At 50.3% G+C, this 13,020-nt stretch overlaps 2 protein-coding genes across 5 annotated transcripts in view; both read left to right on the top strand.

The window, feature by feature from the left end:
* The window catches only part of Supt5h (SPT5 homolog, DSIF elongation factor subunit), a 25,874-nt gene extending 25,043 nt beyond the window's left edge, over nt 1-831 (top strand). For all 4 annotated transcript variants that reach the window (XM_029479542.1, XM_021169227.1, XM_021169226.1 and 1 more), the window contains 2 exons: nt 289-384; nt 463-831. In XM_029479542.1, coding sequence (XP_029335402.1) covers nt 289-384; nt 463-609 — 243 coding nt within the window. In that variant the 3' untranslated portion in view covers nt 610-831. The remainder of the gene's footprint in view (nt 1-288; nt 385-462) is intronic.
* Nucleotides 832-3,648: 2,817 nt separating this feature from the next.
* On the top strand, nt 3,649-11,104 carry Timm50 (translocase of inner mitochondrial membrane 50). The gene is made up of 11 exons (XM_021167193.2): nt 3,649-3,776; nt 4,678-4,828; nt 5,371-5,402; nt 5,583-5,604; nt 7,975-8,033; nt 8,125-8,244; nt 8,544-8,648; nt 8,738-8,836; nt 9,422-9,578; nt 9,871-9,977; nt 10,568-11,104. Exons 1-11 carry the CDS (start codon nt 3,669-3,671, stop codon nt 10,667-10,669), a joined length of 1,062 nt encoding a protein of 353 aa, XP_021022852.1. The 5' UTR covers nt 3,649-3,668; the 3' UTR covers nt 10,670-11,104.
* Nucleotides 11,105-13,020: the final 1,916 nt, after the last annotated feature.

Here is a 13,020-nt window from a genome sequence, read left to right as displayed (position 1 = left end):
AAAAAAAAAAAAAAAAAAAAAAAAAGATCTGTAGATCAGGTAGTCTGGCCTGGAATCCACAGAGCTCCTCTTGCCTGTGCCCAGTCACTGAGTATAATGAGGTGTGTATCGCAGTGCCTTGCTCTCTGACGTGGTGTGGTTACATTTTACTGTTCCTTAGTCACCTTAGCTGCTCACCCTGAGGCTTACCACAGCCCCATCCCCACCCCAGCCCAGCCTGAGGCAGCTGGAGGGTGGGCTCTAAGTTGCAGGAAGAGCAGGCTGAGCAGGCTGTCTGTCCTTCTGCAGGGAGGCATGTGCTCCGTGTACCTGAAGGACAGTGAGAAGGTGGTCAGCATCTCCAGTGAACATCTGGAGCCCATCACGCCCACCAAGAACAACAAGGTAGAGATGGGACCTTGGGAGGATACCGGAGGGAATGACAGGGCCACTGCTGGACCTGACACTGGCTGTCGCCCCCAGGTGAAGGTGATTCTGGGAGAGGACCGAGAGGCTACCGGGGTCCTACTGAGTATTGATGGTGAGGATGGCATCATCCGCATGGACCTAGAGGACCAGCAGATCAAGATCCTAAACCTCCGCTTCCTAGGGAAGCTCCTGGAGGCCTGAAGCCCAAGTGTGCAGCGCAGACATGGAGCCAGCAGCCCCCTGGCCTTGTTTGGCCTAGCATGGAGCCCTGAGTCTGGAGCAAGCCAGGGCAGTCACTCTGTGTCCTTCCCTCCTTCCCTGATACGCTAGGAGTCAGAGCAGAGTCTGAGGAATGTTCCTGCCTTCTCTGCAGTCCAGCTTGACTCTGTTCAGGTCTTTCAATAAAGAAAAGCTGTTTGAAAAGTGTGTGTACAAAGAGTTTGCTTAGTCTTAAGCATAGATATTAAGTTGGGGAAATAACAGATTTTAAGTAAGTTTCCCCATCTAGAAAAATAATGCTTCTGGAACTGCAAAGGGCACTCCAGAGTCTTCTGCAGACAGGAGAAAGATGATCAGGGCTGGCCTTTGTCATTCAGGCCTGTCACCCAAGCTACTTAGACCTGGGGAGGACGATCACAGGTTCATGGCTTATCTGAGCAAGTCTCACTAAGGGCAACAAGCCCCTTTACTGCAGTGCTTCTTAACCTGAGGGGAGTAAACATGTTTGGTGGGGGAGTCGAACGATCCTTTCACAGGAGTCACATCAGATATCCTACATATCAGATATTTACATTATGTTTCATAACTAGCCAAATTACAGTTATGAAGTAGCAATGAAAATACTTTTATGGTTGGGAATCATCACAACATAAGGAACTGTGTTAAAGGGTTGCAGCATATGGTTAAGAACTGCCTTAGTAGGACCCGAGTCTCAAAGTTCAAGAGCAGGGCACAGTGGTACATGCCTTTGATCCTAGCATTTGGGAGGCAGAGGCTGGTGGATCTCTGTGCTGTCTACAGAGTGGATTCTAGGACAGTCAGAGCTAAATAGTAAGACCCTGTGGGGGTGGACAGGGCTACTCAGCAATTCAGCTGGGACACAGCTTAATGAAGAGTGCTTTACGGGCTGGTGAGATGGCTCAGTGGGTAAGAGCACCCGACTGCTCTTCCAAAGGTCCAGAGTTCAAATCCCAGCAACCACATGGTGGCTAACAACCATCCGTAACAAGATCTGGCGCCCTCTTCTGGAGTGTCTGAAGACAGCTACAGTGTACTTACATATAANAAATAAATCTTTAAAAAAAAAAAAAAGAGTGCTTTACAAAGTAGGTGTGGCGCCATGGCTTTAAAAAGCCAGTCTGTAAAAAGTAACAGGTAAGAATGCAGTTTGGGGGCTGGAGAGATGGCTCAGGAGTTAAGAGCACTGGCTGCTCTTCCAGAGGTTCCCAGTTCAAATCCCAGCAATCACATGGTGGTTCATGACCATCTGTAATGGGATCTGATACCCTCTTCTGGAGTGTCTAAAGACAGCAATGTACTCACACAAAATAAATAAATACATAAATCTTTTTTAAAAAGTAAAAAAAAAAAAGAATGGATTTTGGACTGTTCAGAACTTATCCAGCCTATGGTGAAATACAGGGAACAATTAAGTTAAGATCTAGATCTAGATAAAGAATCTGTGCCACTACTCCCCAACTTGATAAAACTAATTTTTAGGCTGGGCATGGTGGCCCACGCCTTTAATCCCAGCACTCGGCAGGCAGAGGCAGGCAGATTTCTGAGTTTGAGGCCAGCCTGGTTTACAAAGTGAGTTTCCAGGGCTATACAGAGAAACCCTGTCTCAAAAAACCAAAACCAAAACCAAAAAAAAAAAAAAAAAAAAAACCCAAAAACCCAATTTTTTAAAAATGAAGATATATTTCATGAATAATACCTATGTTCCCTCCACACAGTTATATCAATATAAGGCAAACAAGACTCACCATGTCAAGGCAGTGTTCTGACCACTAGGGCTTTTCACCCAAGTTAATGTGAGGAAAACAGCCTAGTTCAAATGACTCAACTTTGATTCCTTGGACTCAGGGTGGAAGCTGAGAGCTGACTCTTGAAAGCCGTCTTCTGACCATGCCCTGTGCCATGAGGATGAGCACACATAAGCAGCACCCCAATCCATTTCATTCCACTCCAGAAATAACATCTCTGAATTCTGTGTGTCTTTCCTTTGCCCAACTTTGTAGTTTTACTATCTTAGTTCTTTGGGTTTGGTGTGTGTGTGTGTGTGTCTTTTTTTGGAGACAAGTTTTCTCTGTGTAGTCCTGGCTGTCCTGGAGCTCACCCTGTAGACCAGGCTGGCCTCGAACTCAGAAATCTGCCTCTGTCTCCCAAGTGCTGGGATTAAAGGCATGTGCCACCAGTGCCCGGCAGTACTTTGGATTTTTAAAGTTTAAGTGTAAAAATCTGACTTTTTTTCCTATTGAAAACAACTTGTGGGGGCTGGAGAGATGGCTCAGTGATTAAGAGTACTGGCTGTTCTTCCAGAGGGTCTGAGTTCAATCTATAAAGAGATATGGTCCCCTCTTCTGGCATGCAATTGTACACGCAGACTGTGCACTCATACATTTAAAATGAGTGAATGAATGAGTGAATAAATAAATGATTAAACAAATGAATAAAGGAATAAACAAACAAATAGAAAACAACTTGGGGAAGAGTCATGGTGGCTCCCGCACCCCAAATTCACTGCTTTCTTAATCACTCTAAAGCCTAAACAAGTCAGCACGGACGTTCCTTTGGTTGAATCCAGATGAGTGGTTGGGCAAAGGAAAGGAAAGATACTCCAGTCCTTTCTACAAACTCATGGCGTTAGGGGTAAAAAGAGATCTGGGGACGGGAAAGAAGACTGGTTCTGCCTCCTGGTCCACGTGAGAAAAACTGAGGGGTGCCGGGTCAGCTCATTTTTTGGGCCTCTGTCCATTTCTGACGGTGGGAGGTGAATGACAAAGTCCAAGCGACTGGATGGTGGCGGTCCTTAGGGCCCCAGGGGGCGTGGTGCCAGATGACAGTATTCCAATTTCGCGCTCGGGGACAGTCAGAAGAAAGACCGACTAGGAGCGCACCCAAGGTACTCCGCCCAGGCCTTTTTGTCCCTCTCGGGTTCCTGTCCACACGCACTACCTCAGCGATCCCATTGGTCGTAGTCCTCGCCTGGGCGGGAGAGAGGGAGCGAGTGGGCGGGGCCCGCGTGGCGTCAGCACAAGATGGCGGCCTCGGCGGCTCTGTTCTCGCGCTTGCGGAGCGGGCTCCGGGTAGGCGCGCGGGGGCTGTGCACGCGGCTGGCGCCGCCACCTCCCCGCACTCCCGAGCAGGTGAGCGGCGCCGGGACGCGCGCCCCGATATGGGGCTTCTTTCTAAAGTTTTGGGCGTCTGGTGGCAACCCCGGCGGGTCTGGGAGACCGCACCTCAGGGTGCTGAATGGGACGGAGCCCGCGTTTTCGATGTTTCCATGCTTCCTGTGTGGACCACAGTTGCTCCCCCGGGGCTGGATTATGGAGGCCCCGAGTGCATCCCATGGAGCCCAGGTCTCAACCACGTGGGTGCCGGGGGAGGTCACCTGTTCTGATCTCGGTGACCATTCAGGTGATACTTGACGGGGGTGGGGCCCAGGGCGCTAGGGACCCAGGGTCTGTCCCAGTGACATTTCAATCGCCTCCTTGAGCGAGAGGAACAGGAAGGATCCAGCCTGCCGTCCGTTCCAGCCTAGCCATTCTGACCTCTAAGTCCATGACTTTCCGTTCCCAAAGTCCCAGACAGGAGATTGCCTCTCCTGGCTCTTGCTTCCTTCTCTTCCAAACCCCTCCATCTTGGGCTCAGGGTATCCGGATATCTTAACTGTTTGTCCTGTCACTTGGGTGCCCTCTGTCCCCTTAGTTTGACATCTCTGTGCTAACACACGCGCGCGCGCGTACACACACACCCATCCCTTCTCTTATTCTCCTTGCCCTACTCTTCCTGGCTCCAGACCCTGCAGTGCTATTGCTTCCAAGACCTTGAGCAATCCACCCTTTCAGCTCTTGAACCCCTGTGATTCTCTAGACAGTTTAGTTGTGACCGTCTGAGGGGACCAGCCTCTGAACTCACCCCTTCAGGGACACAGTTTTCTGCTCTGGATGTCCACTTCCTGGTTCTTGATCTTGAGGCTACTTGGACAAATTTAAGTATTCTGTTATTTTTCTCTCTGTGACCTCTCCTCCATCCCCCTCCACTCAGGTCACTGAGCTTGCCAACCGTGGGGGCTCCAAGGCCCAGGGGCCACAGCACCAGCCAGGTTCTGAGGGTCCCAGCTATGCCAAAAAAATTGCACTGTGGATCGCTGGTTTGCTCGGAGCTGGCGGGACTGTCAGCATCGTCTATATTTTTGGTGAGAGACGTAACCCTTGACTGTTGGCTCCCAGATTTCTACTGTGAAATCCCCCTTTCTTTCTCCATACTGAGTTCATTACCTGGCTCCTCCATCAACTAGGATACTCACCTTGAAATTCAAGAAGTCCCCTTCGACCCCTTATACTTCAAAAGTTCTATCCTCTAGTTGTTCCCTGTACCTGAATTCAGGAACCAAGGGAATGGTGGGAAGAGTAAGGCTAGACCAGTGTGCTTGGTTTCAGACCCGGGACAAGGGACTGTGGTGTGTATTGGTGGAGAAATAACCTGTCACAGTGCCTGAAGCTATGTGTCCATCTCAGCAGCAGAAGACCTTCCCCTTGTGTGTCCAGCTCAGCCCCAGCCCACTTGGAATCCTGGCCCCTAACCTCTTCCTCCCTTTATCCAGGAGCCAAACCTCTAGCCATAATCCCTTTGAGTGGGGAGTCCCCACCCCTCACTCTCCTCCCCACTCCAGACCCAGCAGACATGGCTCCAAGGCTCCAGTTTTCTTCATTTGTCTCTTGTCTCCCTCCCTGGCAGGAAACAACCCTGTGGATGAAAATGGTACCAAGGTGAGGAGAGTGAGAGGCAGAGGTGTGAGGGTGTGGGGCAGGTTGCCTTCCGTTGGGTCAGGCTCTCTATAGTCTGCACTGAGCCTCTCCCTTCTTCTCTGGGACTCAGCCTGGAGCTCGCAGACTGAATGTGCTGTGCTCCTGCCTCTGCCGGTTCAAACCTTTCCTTTTTTTCCCCAGATTCCTGATGAATTCGACAGCGGTGAGTGATTAAACACAGAGCTGGGCTTCCTTCCCACCTCTGCTGCTCTGTTTATTCCTGTAGAGTGCTGTTGGCCTGTCTTGTACACCAGCCCCTCCTCCATCCGAGGTGTGGCAGTTAGATGGCTCAGGGGACAGACGTGACAAAAGCCCAGCTCCCTTTCCCGGCCCCTCCGCCCTGGAGCAGATGGTCAGGGACAGATGGGGGCAGGGAGCGTCAGCAGTCCATCCCAGACACAGGGCTTTCTGTGCCTTAGATCTAGGCATCTGCAGCCCCTGACCCCACTCTTTTATAACACCTTTTTTTTTTTTAATCCCCAAGTCCCTACTCCAACCCATGCCTCATTTCCAAAACAATGTCTCTCTGTGTCTGTGTCTCTGCCCTGCTTCTCCACACACCCTGACTACCAGAGTTTGTTAAGGGACTTCCAATAAATTCGATAGTGGAATAGTTGTGGTTTTTACCGGACCTTTTCTTAGAGAAGGTGAAGTGTGTGGGTCCGAAAGGCCCCTGTTTGTGTGGGAGGTGTGCAGACAGCATGTACAAGCACTGATTGCTTTGTTCACGCCAGGCGGATGGGTAAGTCTGTTCTTTTAACTGGAGAGGCCAACCCCCTGGTTTTATTTATTTATTTTTTTTTCTTATTCATTTGTTTTTGCGACAGGGTCTCTCTATGTAGCCCTGGCCGTCCTGGAGCTCACTGTGTAGACCAGGCTAATCTCAAACCCACAGAGATCCACTTGTCTCTTCTTCCAATTGCTGGAATTAAAGGCCTACACCACCATTCCCTGCTACCCACTGGTTTAAACAAATTACCTAAATTGGGCAGGTAGACCTGGGAGGTTAGTGTGCCTACTAGTTTAAACTGGCTTCAACATGTGATTTTTAAGAGGCAGGCTCACAGATAGAGCTAGAGTAAGAATGACATATTGAAATATTTCCATTGATTTTTTTGTGTTCATTTAGCCCAGAGTTTTCACCCTTGGCTCTAACACTGATAGTTTTTATTAGGACAGTGGCTGCTGGGGTCGGAGGATGGGTGCTGTCTCATTTTAAAATGAGGTGCGTGTGTATGCACGCCCTTGTGTGTGCTGACCCATGGATACAGATGCCTTCAAAGGCTAGATAAGAGCTTTGGGTCCCTTGCAGCTACAGTAACAGGTGTTTGTCATCCTCTTGACATGGGTGCCAGGAACCCAACGACTGGGCCATCTCTCCTGCGTGCTGGTGCAGCCATCCCCACCCTATCCTTTGAGATCTTACAAAATTGCCTACTTTGACTTCAAACTCATTATGTAATCCTGGCTGCCCCCAGACAGCTGGGCGACAGGCCTGTGCTGCTGCAACCCAGCTCTGATCCTAATTCCAACCAGGTAATTCCGTGTTGCAGGGAGTCTGTCCTGTGTGTTGTGGGATGTTTGAAGCTGTGCTCTGGGTATCTACTCATCAGACGCTAGTATTACAACCATTGAAAATACCTCCATGAAAGTAGGCATGCTTTTATTTAATCCTAACACTTGGGAGATAGGCAGGGGGATCTTTATATAAGTTCAAGTCCAGCCTGGTCTACATAGTGAGTTCCAGGACAGCCGGGGCTACATATTGAGGCCACATGTACACACAAATGAATGTTTAGTAAAAAGGTTTTTTGGATATCCTCCAAAATCAACAACAACAAAAATGTCTTCCAAGGGGTAGTGGTGGTGGAGTACTGGTTAGAGAGATGCCTCAGCAGTTAACAGCACTGGCTCCTCTTCAGAGGTCCTGAGTTCAATTCCTAGCAACCACACTGTGGCTCACGACTAATGGGATCTGATGCCCTCTTCTGGCACACATGTGTACATGCAAATAGAGCATTCATATACATAAAATACTTAATAACTAAATCTTTTAGAAAAATGTCAACTGGGTGTGGTAGCATCTGACTTTAATCCCAGTAATCGGAAGGCAGAGGCAGGTGGATCTCCATGAGTTCAGGGTGAGCCTGGTCTACAGAGTGAGTTCCAGGACAGCCAGGGCTACACAGAGAAAACCTGTCTCAAGTAACCAAACCAAGCCCCCCCCCCCCCAAAAAAAAAGCCCAAAACAAATAAGTATTCTTCCCTTAAAATCCTTCCCACTCTTGGGAATTTTTTCTCACTTTTCCTTAAGAGATCTGTTAGTTCTGCAAGTAAAGAAATAATAAACTGGGCGTGGTGGCGCATGCCTTTAATCCCAGCACTTGGGAGGCAGAGGCAGGTGGATTTCTGAGTTCGAGGTCAGCCTGGTCTACAGAGTGAGTTCCAGGACAGCCAGGGCTCCACATAAGCTCATCTGTCCTGGAGGTGGACAGTGGCTTACTTTGAAATCCCTTTGTGCCTGGTGTTTTAGATCCGATTCTGGTTCAGCAGTTGCGCCGGACATACAAATACTTCAAAGATTACAGACAGGTGAGTGGGGTGGGTGTAGAGGGGCTGTGCTCAGTCCCCATCCCCCATGCCCAGCCCTGTATCTGAATGAGCGGCCCATTCTCTCCTGCAGATGATCATTGAGCCCACCAGTCCCTGCCTTCTCCCAGACCCTCTGCGGGAGCCCTACTATCAGCCACCGTATACACTGGTCCTGGAGCTTACCGGGGTCCTTCTGCACCCAGAGTGGTCGGTGTGTCCTGCAGAAGGCAGTGTGTTGGGATCCTCTTGGGGGGCTGGGTCCGGAGTGGTGGTGGGGTCAGCCCCACTGCCGTGTGTTCTCTTCCTTCTTGTGTCCTTTGGTGCCTACTTTAGGGTGACAAACATGAGTTGGCTTTGGCTTAGAGTCATTGTACCACATGAGTGAGACCAAGCCATATGCTCCTCGGCCCCCAGAAGTAGACAGATGCCTGCCTCTGGGGCCCTCAGGCAGGGTCTTGACCCTTTGGGCTTTCTGGTCTAAACACTCCCCTGTCCTTACTGCCTCTGCAGCTGGCCACTGGCTGGAGGTTTAAGAAGCGTCCAGGCATCGAGACCTTGTTCCAACAGCTTGCTCCTCTGTATGAAATAGTCATCTTCACATCAGAGACTGGCATGGTGAGGCTCTGAGGCAGAAATGACCCAGGTGTGTTGACAGATGCCCGGACTGGACCTAGCCTCATCTCTCCTTCTCTCCGTCCCTGCAGACTGCATTTCCACTCATTGATAGTGTGGACCCTCACGGTTTCATCTCCTACCGTCTGTTCCGGGACGCCACCAGATATATGGAGGGACATCATGTGAAGGTGCCATGTGGGGATCACGGTGGGCCTCTGGGATAGATTTGGGGGTGCTTAAACCGCTGAGAGAGGGGGCCTTGCTCCTTCTGATGTCAGTGCTTGCCTCCAGGTTGTCTAAGGGGTGGGGGCCCAGGCCTTGCTTCTGGGGTTGTAAGTGGCTTCCGTGAGACTGTGCTTGGGACTGTCGTAGAACCTGTTTCTTTGGCTAGCCAAGCATCGAAATGTGGTGACCAGGCTCCTATTAGACATGTGTTGTTAGGTTCTCCCTTATGTCTTGGTGACTCATGGTATAAATTCAGGCTTTGACAAGAGCCTGTCTGTAATTCCTGGCTTGAAGTGAGTCTCATTGTAGCCTGTTGCAGGCTTGGGGTATGAATTGATCCCACCAGACAGAGCCCATGCTCTCTCCAGAGACCCCTGGCTTAGGTGTCTATGTGACCAGCTTCCCAGTTTCTCAGAAGCCTGAGGTTACCTCCATAACCTGTATCTGGGAGTCTTTTCAAGCCTTGTCCTTGAGTGTATGGTGCTGTGTCTGTCTGTCCCCTCTGTGGCCAGCAGGGTGGGGAGCTGACCCTTCCCGCTCACTTCCAGGACATCTCCTGTCTGAATCGGGACCCAGCCCGAGTAGTAGTCGTGGACTGCAAGAAGGAAGCTTTCCGCCTCCAGCCCTTCAACGGTGTTGCCCTGCGGCCCTGGGATGGCAACTCAGATGACCGCGTCTTGCTGGACCTGTCTGCCTTCCTCAAGAGTGAGACTTACCTTAGTGTCTGGTCCAGAGCCCTTGACCCTGAAGACAGTGGCAGACACTTGATCTTGGCTTGTCATTGGTATAACACTGAGCAGTCAGGGTGGAAGAGATTCATGAGGATCCTGAGCCTTCTGGAACTTTCCCAGATGTCCAGGCATTTCTCATAGGGGTTATTTGGTCATGTGCGGAGGAACTCTCTCAGCACTGACAACATCCAGGGTGTGCGGACCCTCACCCTGGGTCACGCTAAGGCCTGACTAACTCGTACCCCCTTTACCTGTTGTGCTTACAGCCATTGCACTGAACCAAGTGGAGGATGTCCGGACTGTACTGGAGCACTATGCTCTAGAGGATGACCCACTGGAGGCATTCAAACAGCGGCAGAGCCGGCTTGAGCAGGTTAGGCTGTAGTCCCTACTGGGCACTTTGGACTTGAACACCGTCTTCTTGGCTTTGTGGGGCTCTCACACAGCCTGCCTTGCAGGGCTGTTCTGAGGGCTCTGCAGCATGGGCTAGAGGCAGAAAATAGTGAGCACTTAAGATAAGTCCATGGCCTTGGGTGGTCCTGAGACCTTTCATGGTAGACTGTGTGCTAGAGCTTGTGCACAGGGAGCTGTGAATGCTGTGGACACTTGGCCTCGGGCTCGAGGGAAAGAGTGTCTTGTTGGTTCTCTTTTTGAGATAATATCTCATATACGTCAGGCTGGCCTTAGCCGCTCACTCTGCCTGTCTCAGTCTCCTGAATGCTGTGTTTACGGGCGTTGCTTCACTCCCCGACAGTGTTGGGTGACAGCATTTGACTTGCTTATTTTTGAGTGTGCTAGGGATAAGAGCGTCTCATGCATGTTAGCCCTGCACCCCTGGGGCTAAGAGATGCTCTTTCCACGCTCCAGATCTAACGGGTGGACTCGGGTTCTATACTGGGCCTGAGCGTGATGGCAGGCAGGCTCCTGAGTTGACCCTTGTCTTTTTCTGTCCCTCATCCCCAGGAGGAGCAGCAGCGCCTGGCCGAGCTCTCCAAGTCCAACAGGCAGGGCCTCTCCTTTGGCTCACTCGCCAGCCGACTGTGGCCTCGCTCCAAGCAGCCCTGACTTCTAGGCTTCCTCAGAGACTTGATGCCTGAGCCTTGGGCCCCAGCCCTCGCACGGCAAGGTGTGGACAGTTATGTGTCCAATAAAGCGAGTCCCAGATGCCACAATGCCTGTGTCCAGAGTCCAGATGGGGCACTGGGGTGAGGTCTTGGACTCGGTCGTCATTCACAGTGACTGAGCACCACCACAGGGCTGGGTACCATGAGTGCCTCATTGGAGTGGGGCTCCTGCCAGCCTGAAACGGAAAACCTGGGTTTCTGCTGCACATGTCTTCCCATATACTCTATGAGTTGGCAAAGAAAAGCCTCTCTCTCTCTCTCTCTCTCTCTCTCTCTCTCTCTCTCTCCCTCCCTCCCTCCCTCCCTCCCTCCCTCCCTCTTTCTCTGGCTCTGGACTCCTTGTGTGCTGTGGAAATAAAGAGAAGTCTGGCCTCTGGGGAGCCGCCTCGAGGGCTGTCAGCCTAGCTGCCGTGTGTGGCTCCGTGGGAATGTGGTTCTGGAGCTGTGCAGTCAGCCACACCTCATAGAAGCCAGAAATACGATTGCTTTGTCTTTTTGGAGACATGGTCTCACTGCATAGAGCTTGCTAACCTTGGTCTCAAGAGGTCCACCTGCCTCTGCTTCCAAGTGCTGGAACTAAAGGCGTGTACCACCACGCCCAGCTCACTAATAGGGTTTTTTATTAATTTATTTTTCTTTATATTTATCGGTGTTTTGCCTGTATGTATTTCATTGTGAGGGCGTTGGATCCCCTAGACCTGGAGTTACAGTTGTGAGCCACTATGTGGGTGCTAGAATTGAACTCAGGTCCTCTGGAAGAGCAGTCAATGCTGTTGACCCGAGCCATCTCTCCAGCCCCAGTGATAGTCCATTCGTCTTTATAATATGTATATATGTGCTTTGTCAATGCACTGTGTGCTTATTCTAGAACTCATGGAGGCCAGAAGAGGGCATGGAATCCCCCAAGGTTGTGAGGGAGCTGCCATGTGGGTGCTGGAAATTGAAACTATGTCCTCTGCAAGTGCAACCAGTGTTCTTAACTGCTGAGCCATCTCGCCAGCCCACCCAAAATAGTTCTTAACAAATTGATAGGCTCTTGTGTAGTAGCCACGAAAACCTTTGGCAAGGTACTTAAGACTTAAGGTCTTAAGGCTGAGCAGTGGTGACACATGCCTTTGATCCCAGCACTCGGGAGGCAGAGGCAGGCGGATTTCTGAGTTCAAGGCCAGCCTGGTCTACAGAATGAGTTCCAGGACAGCCAGGGTCACACAGAGAAACCCTGTCTCAATCAAAAAAAAAAAAAAAAAAAAAAGGCTTAAGGTCTTAGTTTCTTCCTGTCTGAAGTAGGGTGGAGCATCTGTTTTGTCTCTTACCCAAGCCTCTGCTCCAGCCAGCATCTAGTATTAGCCTGCGTAAAACCAAAAATTAATGCTTTTTGGCAGTTTGAAGACATGGGCCAGATGAGACTGCATTCTAGGTTGTTTAAATGCCTTTGGTGGTACCATGGAGGGAAGGGTTGGTGTGCCACAGGGCTGTAATTTCAGCTTTTAAGACACAGGAGAACTGTCAAGTTTGAAGCAAAACTGGTTATGTAGCAAGACACTATACAAAGAATTACAAGTAAAATCAGAGCTCTCAGCCTAGAGTACGAGGCAATACAGAGGAGTGCTCCCAACAGATTTTGAGGACTTCCTTTTTTTTTTTTTCCTTCTTCCAGGACAGATTTCACTCTATAACTTGCTGCCTGGAATTCTTTCTGTAGACCAGGTTGGACTCCAACTCACAGAGAACTGCCTGCCTCTTCTCCTTTCAGTGCTGGGATTAAAAGAACAACAGTGGACCAAAGCTTGCTCTAGGGATAGGATCCTGGGTGAAATGGGTTGTGGGTGGAGGGTACATGATTTTTGGAATCGGGGTCCCTCAGAGCCCTCTGAGGGAGGGGGCCTCATGTCTGAGGTGATCTTGCTATGTAGCTCAAATTGGCTTTGTACTCCTGCCTCGGCCTCTTGAGTACTGTGGTTATAGCCATGTACCCACACTCTTCTAGAATGGATTTGAAATGTGACTTAAGTCTGCTACCTCAGCTCTGTCTCGTGTCACTCCCACTGGAGGAGAGAATAGAACATAGGTGCAGAAGCCCTGAGACAGTGCTCATATGATGAGGCGGGAAGCATTTAACCCCAAATGCCCTGTTCTCCGGGGCTCTCCGTGTGGAATCGTTTGTGTATTGTCATGTCCCCTCCTCACACCCAGCAGTGGGATCAGAATTCCCAGGTCCCACCACTCAAGCTCTCAGGACAGGGGTCTTAGTGTCTATCTCTAGGAGTGAGCTTTTTTTTTTTTTTTTTTTTT

The sequence above is a fragment of the Mus caroli genome, chromosome 7 (assembly GCF_900094665.2).
Source record: "Mus caroli chromosome 7, CAROLI_EIJ_v1.1, whole genome shotgun sequence".
Taxonomy (NCBI): Eukaryota; Metazoa; Chordata; class Mammalia; order Rodentia; family Muridae; genus Mus; species Mus caroli.
This window is presented reverse-complemented; position numbering and strand designations above follow the sequence as displayed.